The sequence below is a fragment of the Euphorbia lathyris genome, chromosome 10, assembly GCF_963576675.1.
Source record: "Euphorbia lathyris chromosome 10, ddEupLath1.1, whole genome shotgun sequence".
Lineage (NCBI taxonomy): Eukaryota > Viridiplantae > Streptophyta > Magnoliopsida > Malpighiales > Euphorbiaceae > Euphorbia > Euphorbia lathyris.
In genome coordinates, this window is record NC_088919.1 from 4,610,061 (window position 1) to 4,627,434 (window position 17,374).

Below are 17,374 nucleotides of genomic sequence, written 5' to 3' on the forward strand. Positions count from 1 at the left end.
GTCACTTAGAAAATTACAAAGGTTGTAACTTAGGACTACGAATGCTCTTAAGATTAGAATTTATATGAAAGCCAAAAAGATTGGAATTTTCTGACTTCACGTGCTTTGTAGAATCCGTGACATGTGATTTAGTCACATTCTCGAAAGTGGATGAAAAGTAAGAGCAGTCATTTATTGTTGGACAACGAGGAGGAACTAGTGAGACAGGTGGATTCTTTTCAACCCCTTTATTTTACGTGGGTCATTGAAGATCTAGATGGTGATGAGTAACCACTGAAGCGACTTTCCAAGAAAAAATTGGGAAATGGAGTTTCCTAAAAGGAGCTAGTGGCTTCGTGTGAGACACTACCATCGAAAGGAAATATGGAGTATAAACAACAAGCAATGATTGAGACACCGTCACCAATGAAGAAGGTGAAGCTTAAACTAAATATGTGCAAGAGGATGCTACCACGAAGGAAGGTGGATCCTATCAGTAACAAGCAAGATGTTTTCACCAAAATTAAGCTGAAGCCCAAGCCAACGGTTCGTTCAAAAGGTCATCACCTAAAGAGATAGTGGAACTTAAGGTGCAACAACCATAAAGAAAAGTGGAGCACAAGGTAGATACCACTAAAAGTGGTTATGTTATATATATATATATAAAGCAAGCAAAGATCTTACGAACAACAAAAATATATATAAGCATCAAGAAGATGATGCTACTGGAAGGTATAGTTAAGAGCTTGAGCAAATTGACTAAATTAGAGAAGACTTGTCAATGTTGACTAGACGGCCAACGACAACAAACGAAGAGATATTGCAAATATACGTTGAGGCGATGTAGATTGAGACAGACCAACAAGGAGCAGTGTTGCAATCAACAGGATAAAAAAAACCGATTTGTCATAGACAACAAAGAGAAGCATGAGTACACCGTGTTTACCAAAGAATATGATAATGCAAGATTTGAAGATTTTTAAAAAGCAGTTTGGAATTGCTAGTAATTATGAAATATTATCAATCGGTGCTGAGAGAGAGTATTAATTATCATCACGATCTATAGGTCTTTTTAGGTTTTATAATGTAGAATTTATAAGAAGATTCTAACAAATTTGACTAGAAAAATCAATTAAATATTAGTTTTTAGGGCAAATATATAAAAAAATGCTCGTGGTTTTCTCTATTTACAATTAGGGGTTTGTGGTTTAAAAATTTACAAATGGCATGTTTTGTTTTTTTACAAAACAAAGTGTTTAAAATTACGCTATTAAGTTCTTATGACAATGAAGAGTATTTTTTAATGTTTTGAAATTACGTTTTATACATTGACAAAACACAGTTTTTACAATCAAATTTCAACTGTGTAAAATAAACTTAAATATCAATTTAGTTTATAAATTGTTAAATTAGTAAAAAAAAATATAAAATGTCCATCATATGATTTATTGTTCCGATTTAGAGAGTTGTTCTTTGAGGATTGTGTTTAGTTGTTACAAATGTCTTTTTTAAAGATACAAATGTCTTTGATTGTAATCAGAATTTAATTGTGTAATTGTAATAATTTGTTTTGTAAATAAAACATACTACAAATTTCTATTTGTAAACTTTTAAACCACAAACCTTTATTTACAAATTGGACAAACTATAACCATTTTTTTCCCTACTTTTTCTAGTTTTTAATCTAAGATTTTTTAGAACTTTTCTTTACCGACATTAGAACACCAAATATGACTTTAGATGGGCAAAGTTAAATTAAGTTCTCCTAAGTTTGTAGCTTCGTAATTAATAAAATGAAGTTTTTGTTTAATTAAATCATCCACAATTTATTTAACATGTTTTGTTAAATTTATTATTTGATTTATATATTTAAATAGATACAGATAGTTGTTAGAATCGTACAAGTAGCGAGTCGACTCGTACGATTCGATCCGATTCTGTCTGATTTCAAGTCGTATTTATGGCACGACTCGAAATCATAAAGAATCGGACATGAATTGGTGGTGAATCGGCCTAGTCCACCAATTCTGTCGATTCATGAACTCCATTAAAAAACTGTTTTTAATTTTTAAAAAGTAAAAAACGTGCGTGCAGAACTAAGATCCCGTTTGTTTTATCTACTGTTTGATGTTGCTGTTTGCTGTTTACTGTTACGATTTGCTGTTTGCTGTTTGCTGTTGGAAAAAGCTGCTTTTCCAAAAAGCAGAGATTCTCTGCTTTTGTAAAAGGGTGCTTTTTTAGTTGCGAAAGGCAAACATGAGGTCACTAACCAAACACCTAATGCTGCTTTTCAGATTTAAAAGGCAAACAGGAGGTCACTAACCAAACACCTAATGCTGCTTTTCAGATTTAAAAGGCAAACAGGAGGTCAATAACCAAACACTTAAAACTCTCCCTTTCGAAATGAAAAGGCAAACAGTAGCATAAAAAGGAGAAGCCAAACGCACCCTAATTAAAAAGTTATGAAATACAAGTAGAAGACTCTTTAGACTTTACAAATTCCAACTCTTTTTTTTTTCCTTCTATTTCTCTGTTTCTTTTCTTTTCGTTTTCTCTTCTATTTCTTTCGTTATTTTCAAATGTCCCCTATTCTTTTCGTTCTCTTCAACTTTCTGTCTCTGTTTTCTTTTCGTGCATTAGATTTGAATTTTAACTTAAATGCTTGGTCGATAACTTGATATAATTTCTATCTGGATATTAAAAACGCATTTTTAGTATAATATTAAAAGTTAAAAATGGTTAATATTTTATTTTTTATAATTATTTTGAATTTGATCCGAATCTTATGATTCGGTTCGATTCACGATTCACGAATCCCGATTCACAAAATGAGGATTCCGAGTCACGAGTCGAATCTCGATTTAACAACTATAGATACACAAATTATGTGGGATGGAAACCAAATTAGACTTATATACCCGTTAAGATAATGAAATGAAAATGTATAGCTCAAATTATAAAAGGAGGTACATATAGTTCAATTACCACACCTTGAAATAAATAAAGGATAAACAAACATGGATCAAATTCCAACTAATTACCCAAACAATCTTCAAAATAACTTAATTGACTACCCTACAATCCCTCCTAATCTCCTGTCCACCAGTGATACTAGTCATTTTAATCATAGATTTAACAAAAGCCATAGAAAAAGCTTTCTTAGAAGTAGCAAACTTGTAAACAAGACGTTTAGTTCCTGTTGTAGTGAGTAATTGATAATCTGAAGAGAGTAGAGCTTTTCTTTGTATGATCAATTTGAAGTATGTGTTATCAAATGTTGTTGAAGATGGATCCATTCTGACTCCTGCATTCTTGTCTTTCTTGTTTGTAGGACAATGTCCCCTTAAATGTCCTGCAAATGTTGGGTTCATTGTTGGGTCTATGTCTTGTGTGGAACTGAAGTTTCTGATCCTGTTTTCGAAGGATGAACAATGGGCAAAACCTAGAGTATGTGCACCTGCATCACATTGATTTAAATACAATTACGAACTCTTTGAGCAGTGGGAAATTAATATAATTAATATAAGATTTATGATTTGACTTTAACTACTAGTTTAAACTTTTGGTTCAAACGGTTTTGTAATATAGTATTACAGACTCACAGCTCCATTTGTTGATTAAAATTCAACACATGGTTAAATGGGCGTGTGTTGGGCACGCTTCAAGACCTAGAGTATATGCACCTGCATCACATTGATTTAAATACAGTTATGACCTCTTTGAGTAGGAGCTATTTGTTTCCGGGGAGGGTATCTCCGGATAGGGTCGGGGAAAGTCTCAAGGCTACAGAGTGATTTAGAGAGGACTTACATATTGCTTTACTTATGAGGACTTTAATAATGATAGCAAGGGTTACTTCCTTACTGTTGAGCCACCCCCACTTTAGACATTATACTATGCGACGACGAGTGTTTCAAGTAGGAATCCTACTTGGAACTAATAACCAATGAAAATATGACATTATACTGTGTGGCCTAGGGCTGCACATAATTTTTAAAATGTATTGAGGGGTCCACACAAGAGGGGTGAATGTTCAAATCTAGGTGGGTGATTCTAACAACGACAACAAGAATCAAACCTAAGTGAGAGTGCCACAAGAGTCACTTTCTTACCATTGAGTCACCTTACTATGTAAAATGAACCACGAAAAGTTTTAAGGACGACACAAAGTGATTTATGAGAGGATTTACATATTACTCTACTTCAGGTGTGGATGCCAGAAGAGTCGCTTTCTTACCGTTGAGTCCACTCTACTATGCTATGAGAATTTTAAGTAGTCATCCTACTTGGAGCCAACAACTAATTAATGAGAATATACTATTTGTGGGGTCCACAATAAGATAAATGGGCCACACATTATATTTAAAATGAGGATAATGGATAAATTTAACCCCAAACATTTTAAGTGGAGTGTGAATTTAGCTCTAATATATGAAATGACGTAAATTTAACTCTAACGTTTCCAAGCAAAATCAACTTTAGTCTTGCACTATCGAATAGGGTTGAAATTAACTTATTGAATCACATTTCGTTGCTAAAATGTCGATCCAAGTGGAGTGACAATTTCTAATACTACTAGTGACTTACAAGATACTTTAGTTTAGGTTAGGTAAAGCATCAAAGTCACAGAGTGACTTCCGGGAGAACTTACATATTGTTCCACTTATAGAGACTTTAACAATGACAGTGGGAATCGAACCCAAATAGAGTGCCATAAGAATCACTTCCTTACCATTGAGTCCACCCTCATATAAAAAAATTATGATATGCTACAAGAGTTCTAGGTAGGCATGCATCCTACTTGGAACTAACAATAAATGAGAATACATTTGTATATATAGTATGCTAAATATATATAAAATGCAAAAAGTGTTACCTGAAAGAGCAACAACATCAGTCAAGGATAAACCTCTAAGGAAGAAATTATGTTGGAGCTGAGAGATGTTAAAAGATGGAGCTGGCAATGTACTTGTATCACTTGCCTTTGATATTCTTCCATCTTTTCTCCCTTTTGGAACTTCCCATCTTGCTCCTCCAGCCTGCATTTTTAATATCATCAATTTTTTCTTCATATTTTTGCCCTAAAAATGAAGGCAAATAAAACCTAAAAATAAACGCAAATCTTGACTTCAATATTGGGAGTGTCAGTTTTACACCCTCAGCAGCCCCTTTCTATGGAGACAGCGAGGCTGAACCATCCTCTCAAAGGTGGTTCTCGAAAGCCCGGGTGCCAATTTGCATCCTCAGCAAGGGAGACAGAGAGGTTGAACCAGGGACGGATCTAGATGGGGTTTTTGAGCTTGAACATCTGCTGGTAGCCGGAAAATGCCGAAAATTCTATGGAAACTATAAACAAGGCTTTAATTCTTTTATGTAAAAACATTAAAAAAAAATATCAATTTAACACTATAAGCACCCCTCTCAATGAATTCTGGATCACTTACGAGGTTGAACTATACCTCTCTCAAAGGTGGTTCCTGAAAGCCAAGGTGCCGAAGCACCTCTGGACATCCTCTATCTCCCCTGCCTAAAAACGACATTGTTTGGGGTTTAGTCATAGTTAAACTTCTTCTTCTTCATCCCTCGTATATTTAATGCCTGAAATCTTTTCTCATAAACTCAGTCTATATTCCCGGAAGTCAGGTGTCAAAGCACATCACTATTTGATCCTTATGGATGTATTTAGCGGGAATGGAACTTGATATCTTTTTTCATACACTCAGTCTGCATTGCGAGCCTACGTGTTTCTTAGGTGGAATATTTGTTTAATAAATTGAGAGAATATGAAGTTAGAACTTACAAGTACAATAGCATCTCTTGTAGCAAATGCTAAAATATCAGCACAAGACACAACACCAGGACACAAAGTTTCCACTCTTTGCTTTGCATTATGAATGACATCAAAAGATCTCAAAGTCACACTTGGTGGCCCATCTCTCTCTGCTTTCTTGCTTCCTTTTGAACTTAATAGCACTGAACCATCACATCCCTGAGGATCAAACATTATCAAATTATTAATATTAATAGGTCCGGTCAAGTCGGACCGGCCCATTTTATTTCTATAAATCACAAGCCGTTACGGGTTTTAGCAGATAAGTCTAAACTGGTCCTGATATCATTCTTCTTGTCTAAACTTAGCCTGATTGGATGTGGGTTTGGACGGGTTAAACTGTGTATTTGAGTTTGTGAAGTGGTTTACTTTTGGCCCATACGGTAGGGCATCTTTTATGGTTTTAAATTCGTATTCCCTTATTTGAGTACTAAACTAAATAACACGAAATGTTTGTTCAGACTGAATTTTAACTTTTGACTCTTAAACTTTGATTTTTATTATGAAAAAAATGTAAAAATTGTGGAATTTTGAAAAATCAGAAAAGCGAGGAAAAAAAAATGGATAAAAGAAGAAAGTTGCAAAAAAACGAGAAAAACATAATAAAAAGAAAAAACAAGGAAAAAAAAAGAAAAAAACTGAAAAAAGGAAGAAAAATGCAAAAAAGAAAGAAAGGGGAACTTGGAAGAACGGAAAAAAAAAAACCCGAAAAAAATACGTGAAATTCAATAAAAAAAACCAGAAAGAACCCTTGTGGATAGGATCCTACACTTGTCGCATCCCTTTTATTCAATAAAAAAAACAAGGATCAAATATTATCAAATAATTAAATATTAATAGAGTGGGTAAATATTAATAGGGGGGGGGGGGTTAAAGCAGATTAGCTTATTCTATTTTTGTAAATCTCAAGCTATTTAAGAAATAGACGGACTTTGGTAGATCAGGCTGATATCAATTCTTCTATCCAAAACCTAACTTATTGGATGCGGGTTTGGACGAGCTAGGTTGTGTACCTGAACCTGTGACTGGTTTTTTTTTTGGCCCATACAGTGAGGCATCTTTTAAGGTTCAAATTCGAAATCCTTTTTTTTTTTTTGGTAAAATGAGAAAAGAAAAAAAGACAGCAACAAGAGAAAAGCAAGCGAAATAACAATGTCTCTAGAAAGAGAGACACTCATGAAATCATCTCGGAGAACATCCTTCAGCACAGTAGGAAATTCAAAATCCCTTTAGTAAACCACGAAATGTTTGGCTTGACTAAATTTTGACTTTTGACCTTTAAAATTTGATTTGATTCTGGAAATAAAGTAAAAAATGGGAAACACCGAAAAAGCGATAGAAATGAAAAAAAGGAAAAAAGTTGGAAAATCGGAAAAAACTAGAAAAACAGAATAAAACGAAAACAACCTAAGCACAAAAAAGGAAAAAGAGAAAAAATAAAAGAGAAAACTTTAAAAAAACGTGGAATTCTAAAAAACGCGAAAAACAAAAAAAAAAAAAAACCGGAAAAGGGAGAAAAACATAACCTTCGAATTTTAATTTTGCTAAAATTTAGCCTCATCAACAAGATTTCGCACTTATCATTCATACTTTGAATGAAGAGTTTGGAGATGTTAGGAAGGAAAGACATTTGAAAACATTCGAGAACAAATTTTACGAAATTTCTTCCCGAACTTTACAAGCCTTTCCATTCCTACATTTGGAAAGATCGAGAACAAATTCTACTAAATCTATTCTCGACCCTTCCAAATCTTTCCATTCTTAACCTCTTCAAACCCTTCATCCAATCAAAGCCTTCACGAATAAAAAAAACTTCGAATTACGGAGAATCGATTGAAACTTACCCTAATGAAACAATCATGGAATTGCATATGAAGCAGAGCTGCAGAGATAGTATTATCCTTCATATATGCTTTCTTGACTACATTTTCAACAATTGTTTCCACTTCTGGACATGAATTTTCATAATGATTCATGCTCAGTCCATTTCCATCTGAAATTACTGAAAATATTAAAATTGAAATCAATAATAAAATATTATTATTATTATGAGTGGAAGCCATAACTATACAAGCTTAGCTAGAACTACTGAACTAGAAGAAGACTTAGACAGTGACAAGAAGAAGAAGAGTTGAATTTAATTTGTAAAGGAAAATGACATAATAATTATTAATTATTGTTTACAACATTTTGAAGCAATCTATATGAGGAAAACGACAATAACTAGATAGAGATTTCTCAAAAAGTAGGGATGCATGTTACCGGTTAATAAAAGATTGACTTAATATATCATTTGCCTTGTGAATTTCTCAAAAAAAAAAAAAAAAAAAACTTGATCCTCAAATTTTAAAGTGTCCAGATATTTTCGAGCTTGTATAAAATGTAATCAGTTAATTAATTGGTAGGAAAAAAGTAAGTTAAATGCGAAGATATATCGCACGTGCCTTAAAATGTTATATAATTCATAAAATGGATTAAAAGTTTATAAAACTTTTTCTTCTCTCATATTACAATAGCATATCCTAACCTTGGCCGTTTTACTTTTTTAAGATGCGTGCAACATATCTTCTGCATTTAACTTACTTTTTTAACAATTAAGTAATAACTTGATTATATTTTACGCAAGTTCAGGAGTCTAACTAAACATTTTATGTAAGTTCAAGGGGCTATTGAAACACTTTGAAAGTTCAAAGGGCCAGACAATCTTTCTGGACAAGTTCATGGGACAAATGATGTATTAAGCCTAAAAGATTAGAAGCTAAAAACATACGAGGTATATGAAGTAGGTATGTGATCAATAAAATTACCGTGGAACAAGTATGAGAATATCTATCGGTTATCCGTTATATATTTGTCTATTTATTTTTAGTGCATTTGAATTTTTTTTATATAGTTTGAGTGATTCAGAATTTAAAATTTAGAATATTTATTAAATTTGTAGATAAATTATTTAGAGATGATTTATTAAATTTATTCTTAGTTAAATTTGTAATATTTTTTGCTTTATCTATTGATTTTTAACGGGTAAGGGTACCGGCGATTTAAATGAGACATGAATGAGATTTATGAAGTCTATCCATTAGGATAATGGGACGGGTACGGATAATGAAAAAATAAACGGGTAACAGTTTGGGATTGACACTGTCAATTGCCATCCCTAGTTGTAAATATCTAATAAAGTTAAAAAAGTGAGTAATTTCATCTATGTTTGAAATTACATTTTTTACAACTCGAAATAAAATTATACAGTTTTACCATAGTCCTATTATATATATTAGAAACTGTTTTAAACTGTTCTAACATAGGTGAAATGAATAACACTTTATTAATTGAATTTTTATATTCAAAACTAACGCTATTATGGGATTAATGTAATAGAAAATAAAAGATTATTGACTTAATACATTGAAGTAAAATAACACAGACTTAGGAGATGTTTGGTTGCTCATTTTATGCTCATGTTTGTCTTTTTATTTCAAAATTGAGAGTTTTAAGTGTTTGGTTAGAAACTTTCTGTTTGCATTTTACATCTAAAAAGTAGCATTTTACAAACTTTTTAGAAAAACTGTTTTTTCCAACAACAAATAGTAAACAGTAACAGTAAACAGTAGCAATATGTAACACAATCTAGCCCTTAATATTTGAAATATCACGAGCATAATTAGAGAGAGATTTCTCAAAAAGTTAGGCATGCATGCTAGCTGTGATGATAATTATTGCATACTTACTTTAATTACCAATTTTGTGTCTTGTATATAATTTTAAGGTCAACACTGTAATAATTATTTTATCATGTTCTCTCCTCGTGAAACTCTTTTTCTATTTCTAGTTTTTTTTTTATATAAATAAATGAGAAAGAAAATTAATATCAATCGGAAGAAAAAAGCACCGAAGCTCTTGTTGTTAAGACTAGATAATTATGCTTAGTGATCTCAATAAATACGCATTTACCGGGTGTTTGTTAGAAGGGAAATAGGAGGTGGGATAGAGATAAAAAAATACGAGATAAGTTATCTCGTGTTTGTTTAGGAGGTAGGAGAGCGAGACAGATGAGGGATAAGCCTCTTATCCCTCAAATCTTATACCCAAGAGGGGGTGGTATAAGGAGGTGGGATAAGTTCCTGCGATTTTAATAGGATGAAAAAGTTCATCTTATCCCTCAAATTAATGTTATGTAGTTTAAATAATGTTAAAATAGTAAAATGTATTATTTTATCCCTATCTCTATCCCACGTACCAAACATTGAATAACAATTCTCTATTATCATATTTTATCCCTATCTCAATCATTTATCCTTATCCATATCCCAATCTTTATCCTTATCTCTATCCCAATAGAATACCAAACGCCCCGTTAGTGGTGCATTCTACGGATGCACCCAAAAAATCCGAAAAATCAAAAAAATCAAAAAACCAAACCGAAAATAAGGTTAATCGAAACCGATGAATTAGTGTACGGTTTTTAATTATAAAAATAATAGTTAACGGTTACGATTACGGTTTCTTTATTCCAAAAACCGTGGTTAACCGAAACCGACCGAATCTCAATTAAATATAAAAATAAATTTATTTATATGAGTAAAAAATTATTTAGTCCCTATATAGTTTTTTATAACTCATTAATCAATCCACTATTTAATTATAAGGTCTCTAAATTTTTTCACTTTTAATGGTTTAGTCATTCTATCAAATAAGATAAAAATATGTAAATAACTCTCAGATAATTTGTTAATGTCTCTTTAACTTCAGTTTATGCGGTTTTTTTTTTATGTTTCTCGATGTAGAAAAAGGACAAAATTTTATTACTTGTTTTTCAAAACTTTAAAACCAAAAGTTTTATTAGGGGCATTTTGCTTTTTTTTTTTAATCCGTTTAATTGTTCTTTAACACATTTTTAGACGGAGATTTGATATATAAAACTGAAGGATCATAATGCGCGTATATCTCCCTCTCCGCAATTAATCTTTTCAACTCGCCATTGACCCGCCGCCTCCTTCACAATAAAAATTAGAATTCTTTTATTATTTTTATTTTTATTTACTAATGGTTAGAAACCGAAATAAAAGATTAACCGATTAGTAGTTAACCGAATTTAATGGACTAGTGTATGGTTAGTTTTAAAAAAAACCGATTAAATGGTTAACCGACTAAATTAACCTTAATGGATTGGTTAACCAACAACGTGCACCCTAATGCATTCTATCATATACCGGATGTTTACTATCTAAAAGTTCTTATTCCTAAATCATATTAACTTTTATATTATAAAGCAGGTTCGAGGGTTCTAGGTCTGCAGGGTGCTAACCTGGTGGAATTCACTGTCCTGGAACTTTCCTAGTTCCAATTAAAAAAAATATTAACTTTTATATTGATATAAATCTAATTAAAATATTTATTATGACTATTTAAAAATACATATATTTATAACGCATGCCTTTTAAAATGTGTATTGAAACCATTCAAAGAAATAAAATATAATGTTCACAAGTAATATAATTCACCAAAAGTTATTAAATAATGTCCTTAAAGCCTTAGATCATATTATAAAAACAAATAGAGAATACAATTAAATTAAAATATTCAAAATTAATATACACAATTCACGAATAACCATGCGACAATGTTCAAGAATGAATTATATAATAAAGCAAAAAAAAATAATAATAAAAATGTTTTTGTTCATTGTCATTCAGGGGTACATGCGGCTAAAAAATCACTTAGGGGTCAAAAAAAGCTAAGATAAATTAATCAAAGAAAAACAGGATAGATTCTCGATTTCGTCTAGACATACGAGTGGTCCAGACGTCCTTAGTTTTGAACAGTATATATATATATATATTTGTTTGTTTGTTTGTTTATAAAGTAATTTCTTAATAAATTAGATTCAATTTTTCAAATAATATGCAACTTATCCCCTATGGTATAGATTATTAAAGGCCATTCCTTTTGCTATCATTCTTTGAAAAAAAAAATTGTATTTATTTTATTTTATTTTGAGATATCATTTTTTTTTGTATTTGTTAGGTGAAAATAATCCATCAATAGATCATATCGGTTGACCACACAAAATTAGCCATATAAATGATAAAGAAGATTGAAATTAGGGAATCAAAGTCGTTGTTACAACTAATGGTGGGTCAATTGGCTTTGGATTGTGATGTTTTTGGGATCTAACCATAGCAATCTTGTAAAAGTTGAAGCCAAGTCATGCATGATTGATGGATTTCTATGGAATCAATTGGGTTTATTTGCAAAACCAAAAATGTAACAAAACACAACTTGTCATACTAGTTCAAGGATTTAAACAAATATAATCCAAATATAAAAATGAGGGTTCAGATCGTTTCTTATAGCGCAAATAATCATCGAGATGATTACAACAAAAGAATCGAAACTAGAATCACATATTACCGATCACACAACTCCTACACCAAAGTTGTTTAGGAGGAGAATCGATTTAGTCAACAAACTAAGAGCAATCTCTTTGTGTGTGGTGTGTGAGAGAGTGGCATCGAAAGAGAGGAATAGTGTTTATGTCTCTCTATGGTTCCAGTTAGGGGTTTAGATTAGGAGGACTTAGCTATCTATATATAGCTTGTAATTGAAGAAACTCCTAATTACCTAACCTAATCATGGATTCGATCTATCCAAATTACGAGTGGACAATATTCGGCCTGTGGATATTACATACATCTCTCGTTAACGTGAGATAACATATTCTTTATCCCGTCTCATTCATACTTGCAAATAATTCGTTCAATCGACATATAATCAAGAGCTCTGGTCATATACACTCTTTAAAGATACAATGAACTTAGTATTATACACTTGTTTGGAGATACAATGAAAACAATAACGTTTGTTGTTCCCCTGTTGCAATTGCCCTTCGAAATTTCCTTTCACTCGGCTTCTTTCACCTTCTTCAACAAACCAACAGTTACATTTCTAGAGTTAGAGTTGGAGGATCAAACCAACAAAATTAACCGCATGCATTGACATCAAATCCATATTTGGCACAACCGATGAACCTCCTCCCTAGATTTGCATTAGTCCACGAAACTCTAAGAACATATACTTCTCCACGTTGATAAATATGAGCACAAAATTTTGGAATTCAGGTTTAAGAATCCATATCGTAAACAATTTTCGCTATTAATCAACTTCAATCGAGAGAAACGAAGAAAAAATGAAATTAAAGAATATATAGAGAGAAATTAAGAGAAAATGAAGAAGACGAAGATGAAAAATAGAGATGAATGGGGCAGAGAGCGACACAAAGTAAGAGGCAGATAGAGAAAGCTTCAATCCCACATCAATATCCATGAGAGAGAAAAAGAGTCTGTTATTTTTGCTGAATCCCTAACTCTCTCGATCTCTCCTTCCTCAAAACGAATCCATAATACCTAATTCTCTGTTGCTGCTCTTCTATTTCCCATTCGACCGTTGTTACTTGTTGTCCCATCGTCTCTTTTCCATAGTGCTGCTGATTGATTCAAGAACCCCATCTTCTGTTATGCTATTCAAAAATTGAACCAAAGGTTGAATGAAGCGTTTTCTGCTTGCTTTGCTTCTCTTCGTTTGATTTGCTTAATTTATCTTGAATTGTGTTTGTTGTTGTTGCAACTTGCACGGTTTCATTTGAACCTATTTAGTTATTTGAACTAATTTATTGTTCTGAACCAATTGTTAAGTTATCTTCAATTAATTGTTTCTTTAGTAAGCAAGGATTTGATTTAAACCAATTAGCAATTTAACAAGAAATTAGCAAGAGTTTGAAAAAGCAAGTTACTTACTGATTGGAACCAATTAATAATTTAGCAAGGGTTTGATTTCAACCAATTAGCAAAAGTTTGAACAAATTGAGCAATTTGAGCAAGGGTTTGATTTGCTGTAATTTAACCAATTGAGCAACTTAAATTTGTAAACCAATAGAGTTTGATCCAATTGAGAAACTTAAATGGAAGGATTATTTTCCAAGCATGGTTTAAGTATATCAAATTTATATGAATGATGAGTTTAATAGTTTAAAAACATTGATTTTGAAAGAAAAACCTTTTGCATATTATGTCCACTATTTTGCTTATCAATTACAGTTAGCTCTAGTTGTTATGCCCAGAAAATATGTTTGTGTTGATTTGTTGTTTAATTTTGTTTCTAACTTATCAAATATTGTGGCAGCTTCATGCAAAAGAAGAGATCTTCTACGTGAAGTTATTGAAGCACTACAAAATGGAGAGATACAAAGTGGTATATGATTACATCAAAAAACTTCTTTTCAACGAGTTGGTGATACATGATGGAGTTCACATTATGTTTCATTGGTTAATCTAATCACCATGTTTCCCTTTGTGATTGATGTGCTTGATGTGATTCAGGAAGATATGAGAAAAATAAAAAGCGAATATAAAGAGTATTATTGGAAGTGATAATCAATTATTTACTAAGGGTTGAGTAAAAGTTTTTAGAGGTATTTATAATTTTTTTTAGAGATGCTCTCCCTTTCCTAAACCCGTAACAATATCAAGCCAATAAAAAGTAGTCAGACTCCGTGCAAAAGTTAAATGGATTTAGAGCCTAAAGTCCGGGTAAATTTCACCTATGGTGTACAACCTTCGATTTGTCTCACTAATATGTACGAACTTAAGGGTGACCTCTCACTGTGGTGTACAGTTGATGAAAATGATCGGTAAACACGAAAGTTAACATGCCACGTCAGCCATTTGACCGGTCAAAAAGTCAATATTTGACCACTTAACATAAAATTATATCTATATCCTTTCTTCCTCTTTTCCATTTCAATTGCTCTCCCTCTCTGCCTTCCTTTCTCCATTGCCCTCTTTCCACTTCTCTCTCTCTAACTCTCTTTCAATGTCTGGTAGTTATATATACCATTATAAATTGTGGATCCATTGCCCTCTCTATCTCTCTCTCTCTCTCTATAACTCCCTTTTCTCCATTGCCCTCTTTCCACCGCTCTCTGTTACCCTAGCAAGTGCACTAGGTCCAAGTAATAAAGTGATAAGTAGATATCGTTTTCACGAGGATAGAACAACCGCACTCTTACTCTCTTGAAAGTATGTATAGCCAAGTTTACAAAGTAACCAAAAGCTTAAGTTGATTTGAAGGTGGTTTGTTACAATATAAAACGTAAAACAATCAAAGAGTTTAATTGAAATTCAGATGGGAAAGCAACATGTATACAACATACACAAAACGGTTTCAGAACAGGTATTCCTTTCCTTGTTCATTAGGTGGGAACAACTTTGGCTTAAGGTATCTTTCACAAAAATCGGTTGAGTCAGGTCTCCATTGTTCCCAACGTTCTTTAAAAACAATCAAAATAAGTCTCCTTGAGATTAATATATTCTTAAGCTTTAAGAACAGGAAAGCATTTAGTTAGAACAACTAAAACCCTTAACATTTAATTAATTACGTCTCAGTGTCATAATTAAATGTGCTCAATGAAAGTTCAGCTTTGCAAAGAGAGTCTCCTCATGATTGCTCAGCTTAAAAACAGGTTAGCTACTCCTATTTATCGTTAATTACTCATTGAACAGCCAAGCCATACACACGTAATGAGTTTAGAGAGGAATTAACCTGCCCTATTTACCTGTTTCTGCTCCGCTGCATACCTGTTTAGTGAATTACTCACTCATGATTGAATGAGATAAAACAAAACAACAATGAAGAAAACAACAATATATTAAAACACATAAAACAAAGTTTCACACAAGGCTTCAGATCCGAAAATCTGAATGAGTCACATACAAAACGAGGGCTCCTTAAATAGCCCAAAAATTGTTCAGAAATCATTGTTCAGGATATAATAAAATAAAGAAGATATGGTCTGGCAGACTGTTCTGACAGTCAAGAACAGTCTGCAGCACAGCAGTCCGCCCATGCTTGATGATTTCTTCTGTGAGGGATGGTTGTTCTGCCTCCAGCATTAATTCTTCTTCCGGAAAGGTCTCCAATTATTTAAGGATGATTGATTCAAGTCCTTCGGGTACAAATTGTTCACATGAGTTCTTGTTCTCTTCCTTGTTCTTCGCTTGTCCGCACTCCTTTCCTGCTTGTTCACCGTGTGGATTCTGCTACCGAACAGGCAACTGCATTATCACAAACAATTTGCAAAAACAATGTATTATGAGAACGATATGTTGCATTATTGTTCATTTATGCCCAAAATTGTTACCAAATATTATACACATTTTACACTCATCACACACACACTCTCTCTCTCTAACTCTCTTTCAATTTTTGGTATTATTTTCAATTCTCCAATTTTCCATGGATTTATCCACTCTTCCATCTATTTGAGTTGGTATGAACAATTTATGCTCACAATTCGAATCTGAAAAGTTGGACAACATATTTTGTTTTGCTCCTTTGCTATGACTCTGCGAGTCAAACCTCATTTTTTCTCTTTCGGGTTGTTTTCGACTCCATTGATACTCCTTTTCAGGTCTTTCTTGAGTTGGTTGCTGTTAGACGAGGTGCCGCGACCTAATCTCCCGGACGGACCTTGGGGTGGACAACCTCATGGCGACATAAGCGGTGATTGGCGCCGAAAGCAACCAATCGTGGAATCAAGCTGCTCAGTAGGACCGGAGCTCGGAGATATAGAAGAGTCGCCACCCACGAATGGGAAAATGAACACCGATCCCTTGCGGGAGACCGGTGTGGGTTCGGGAAACTTAGGTACGAGCCGAGAAGGCTAGCTCCTTTTCGGAGAAAGGCTACTAGGCACCCCGACATCGCCCGGTTATGAACCACCGGCCTCCTGCTCAGCATGTTAGGCGATAACGGACTAATCGTATACTTCTTTAAGTTTAAAATTCATTTGAAACCCTTTTCTTTCTCTTTTTGGAAACCATTTTGAGCATATGATATTGAGAAGCCATATCAGTAAAGAATCACCCATTTATGTTTATACATACACAGAGAGGGGGAAGAAAGAAGTGATTTATTTACAACCGTATTTAAAGGTTATGTTGTGTGTCTATTCTACACTAACTTACTTCCCCAAAACGGATTTATTTACATGGTTCGCACCTTAATCGTCGTTGGAACGATTTAGGTGCGTTTTAAAACCCCGTTTGATGAAGTTTACCCGAATCGCCGTTGGAACGACTCGAGTATTTGAAAACGTTTGAGATGAAAACCTTTTAATGAGAAAACATGGTTAAACATACAAGTCAATTTTACTTTGTACAAATTCTTTAAGAAAACGATTCAAAACTCCTTATTTACAACGAAAACGATTTTAATTACAATGTTCGCTTAATCCGTCGTTGGAACGGACTAAGGTTTTAAAACGTGGTGTTTTGAAGACGATTTGAAATATCAACCAAAATGACTCTACTTATCTACATTAGAGATCTAAGAAAGCTCATTAGCTTAAATAATTTAATTGAAAACTCTCTTTTTGTGACTTATTTTCCCCACTTATTTAATGGACTCTCTAACTATTATAATTACATCAATAAACACATTTAGGCCCAAAAATTAATTTTTCCAAGTGAAGCCCATTTGAAACATGGACTCATAAATGGCCAAAAGAGA

General features: G+C 33.0%; 1 protein-coding gene across 1 annotated transcript; it reads right to left on the reverse strand.

Moving 5' to 3' along the window:
* Positions 1–2,906: 2,906 nt before the first annotated feature.
* Positions 2,907–7,933, reverse strand: LOC136209981 (peroxidase 64-like). Its single transcript, XM_066001634.1, has 4 exons — positions 7,654–7,933; positions 5,780–5,968; positions 4,856–5,018; positions 2,907–3,436 (listed from the first exon to the last, which is right to left on the reverse strand). Exons 1-4 carry the CDS (start codon positions 7,870–7,872, stop codon positions 3,042–3,044), a joined length of 966 nt encoding a protein of 321 aa, XP_065857706.1. The 5' UTR covers positions 7,873–7,933; the 3' UTR covers positions 2,907–3,041.
* Between the last annotated feature and the right edge of the window lie 9,441 nt (positions 7,934–17,374).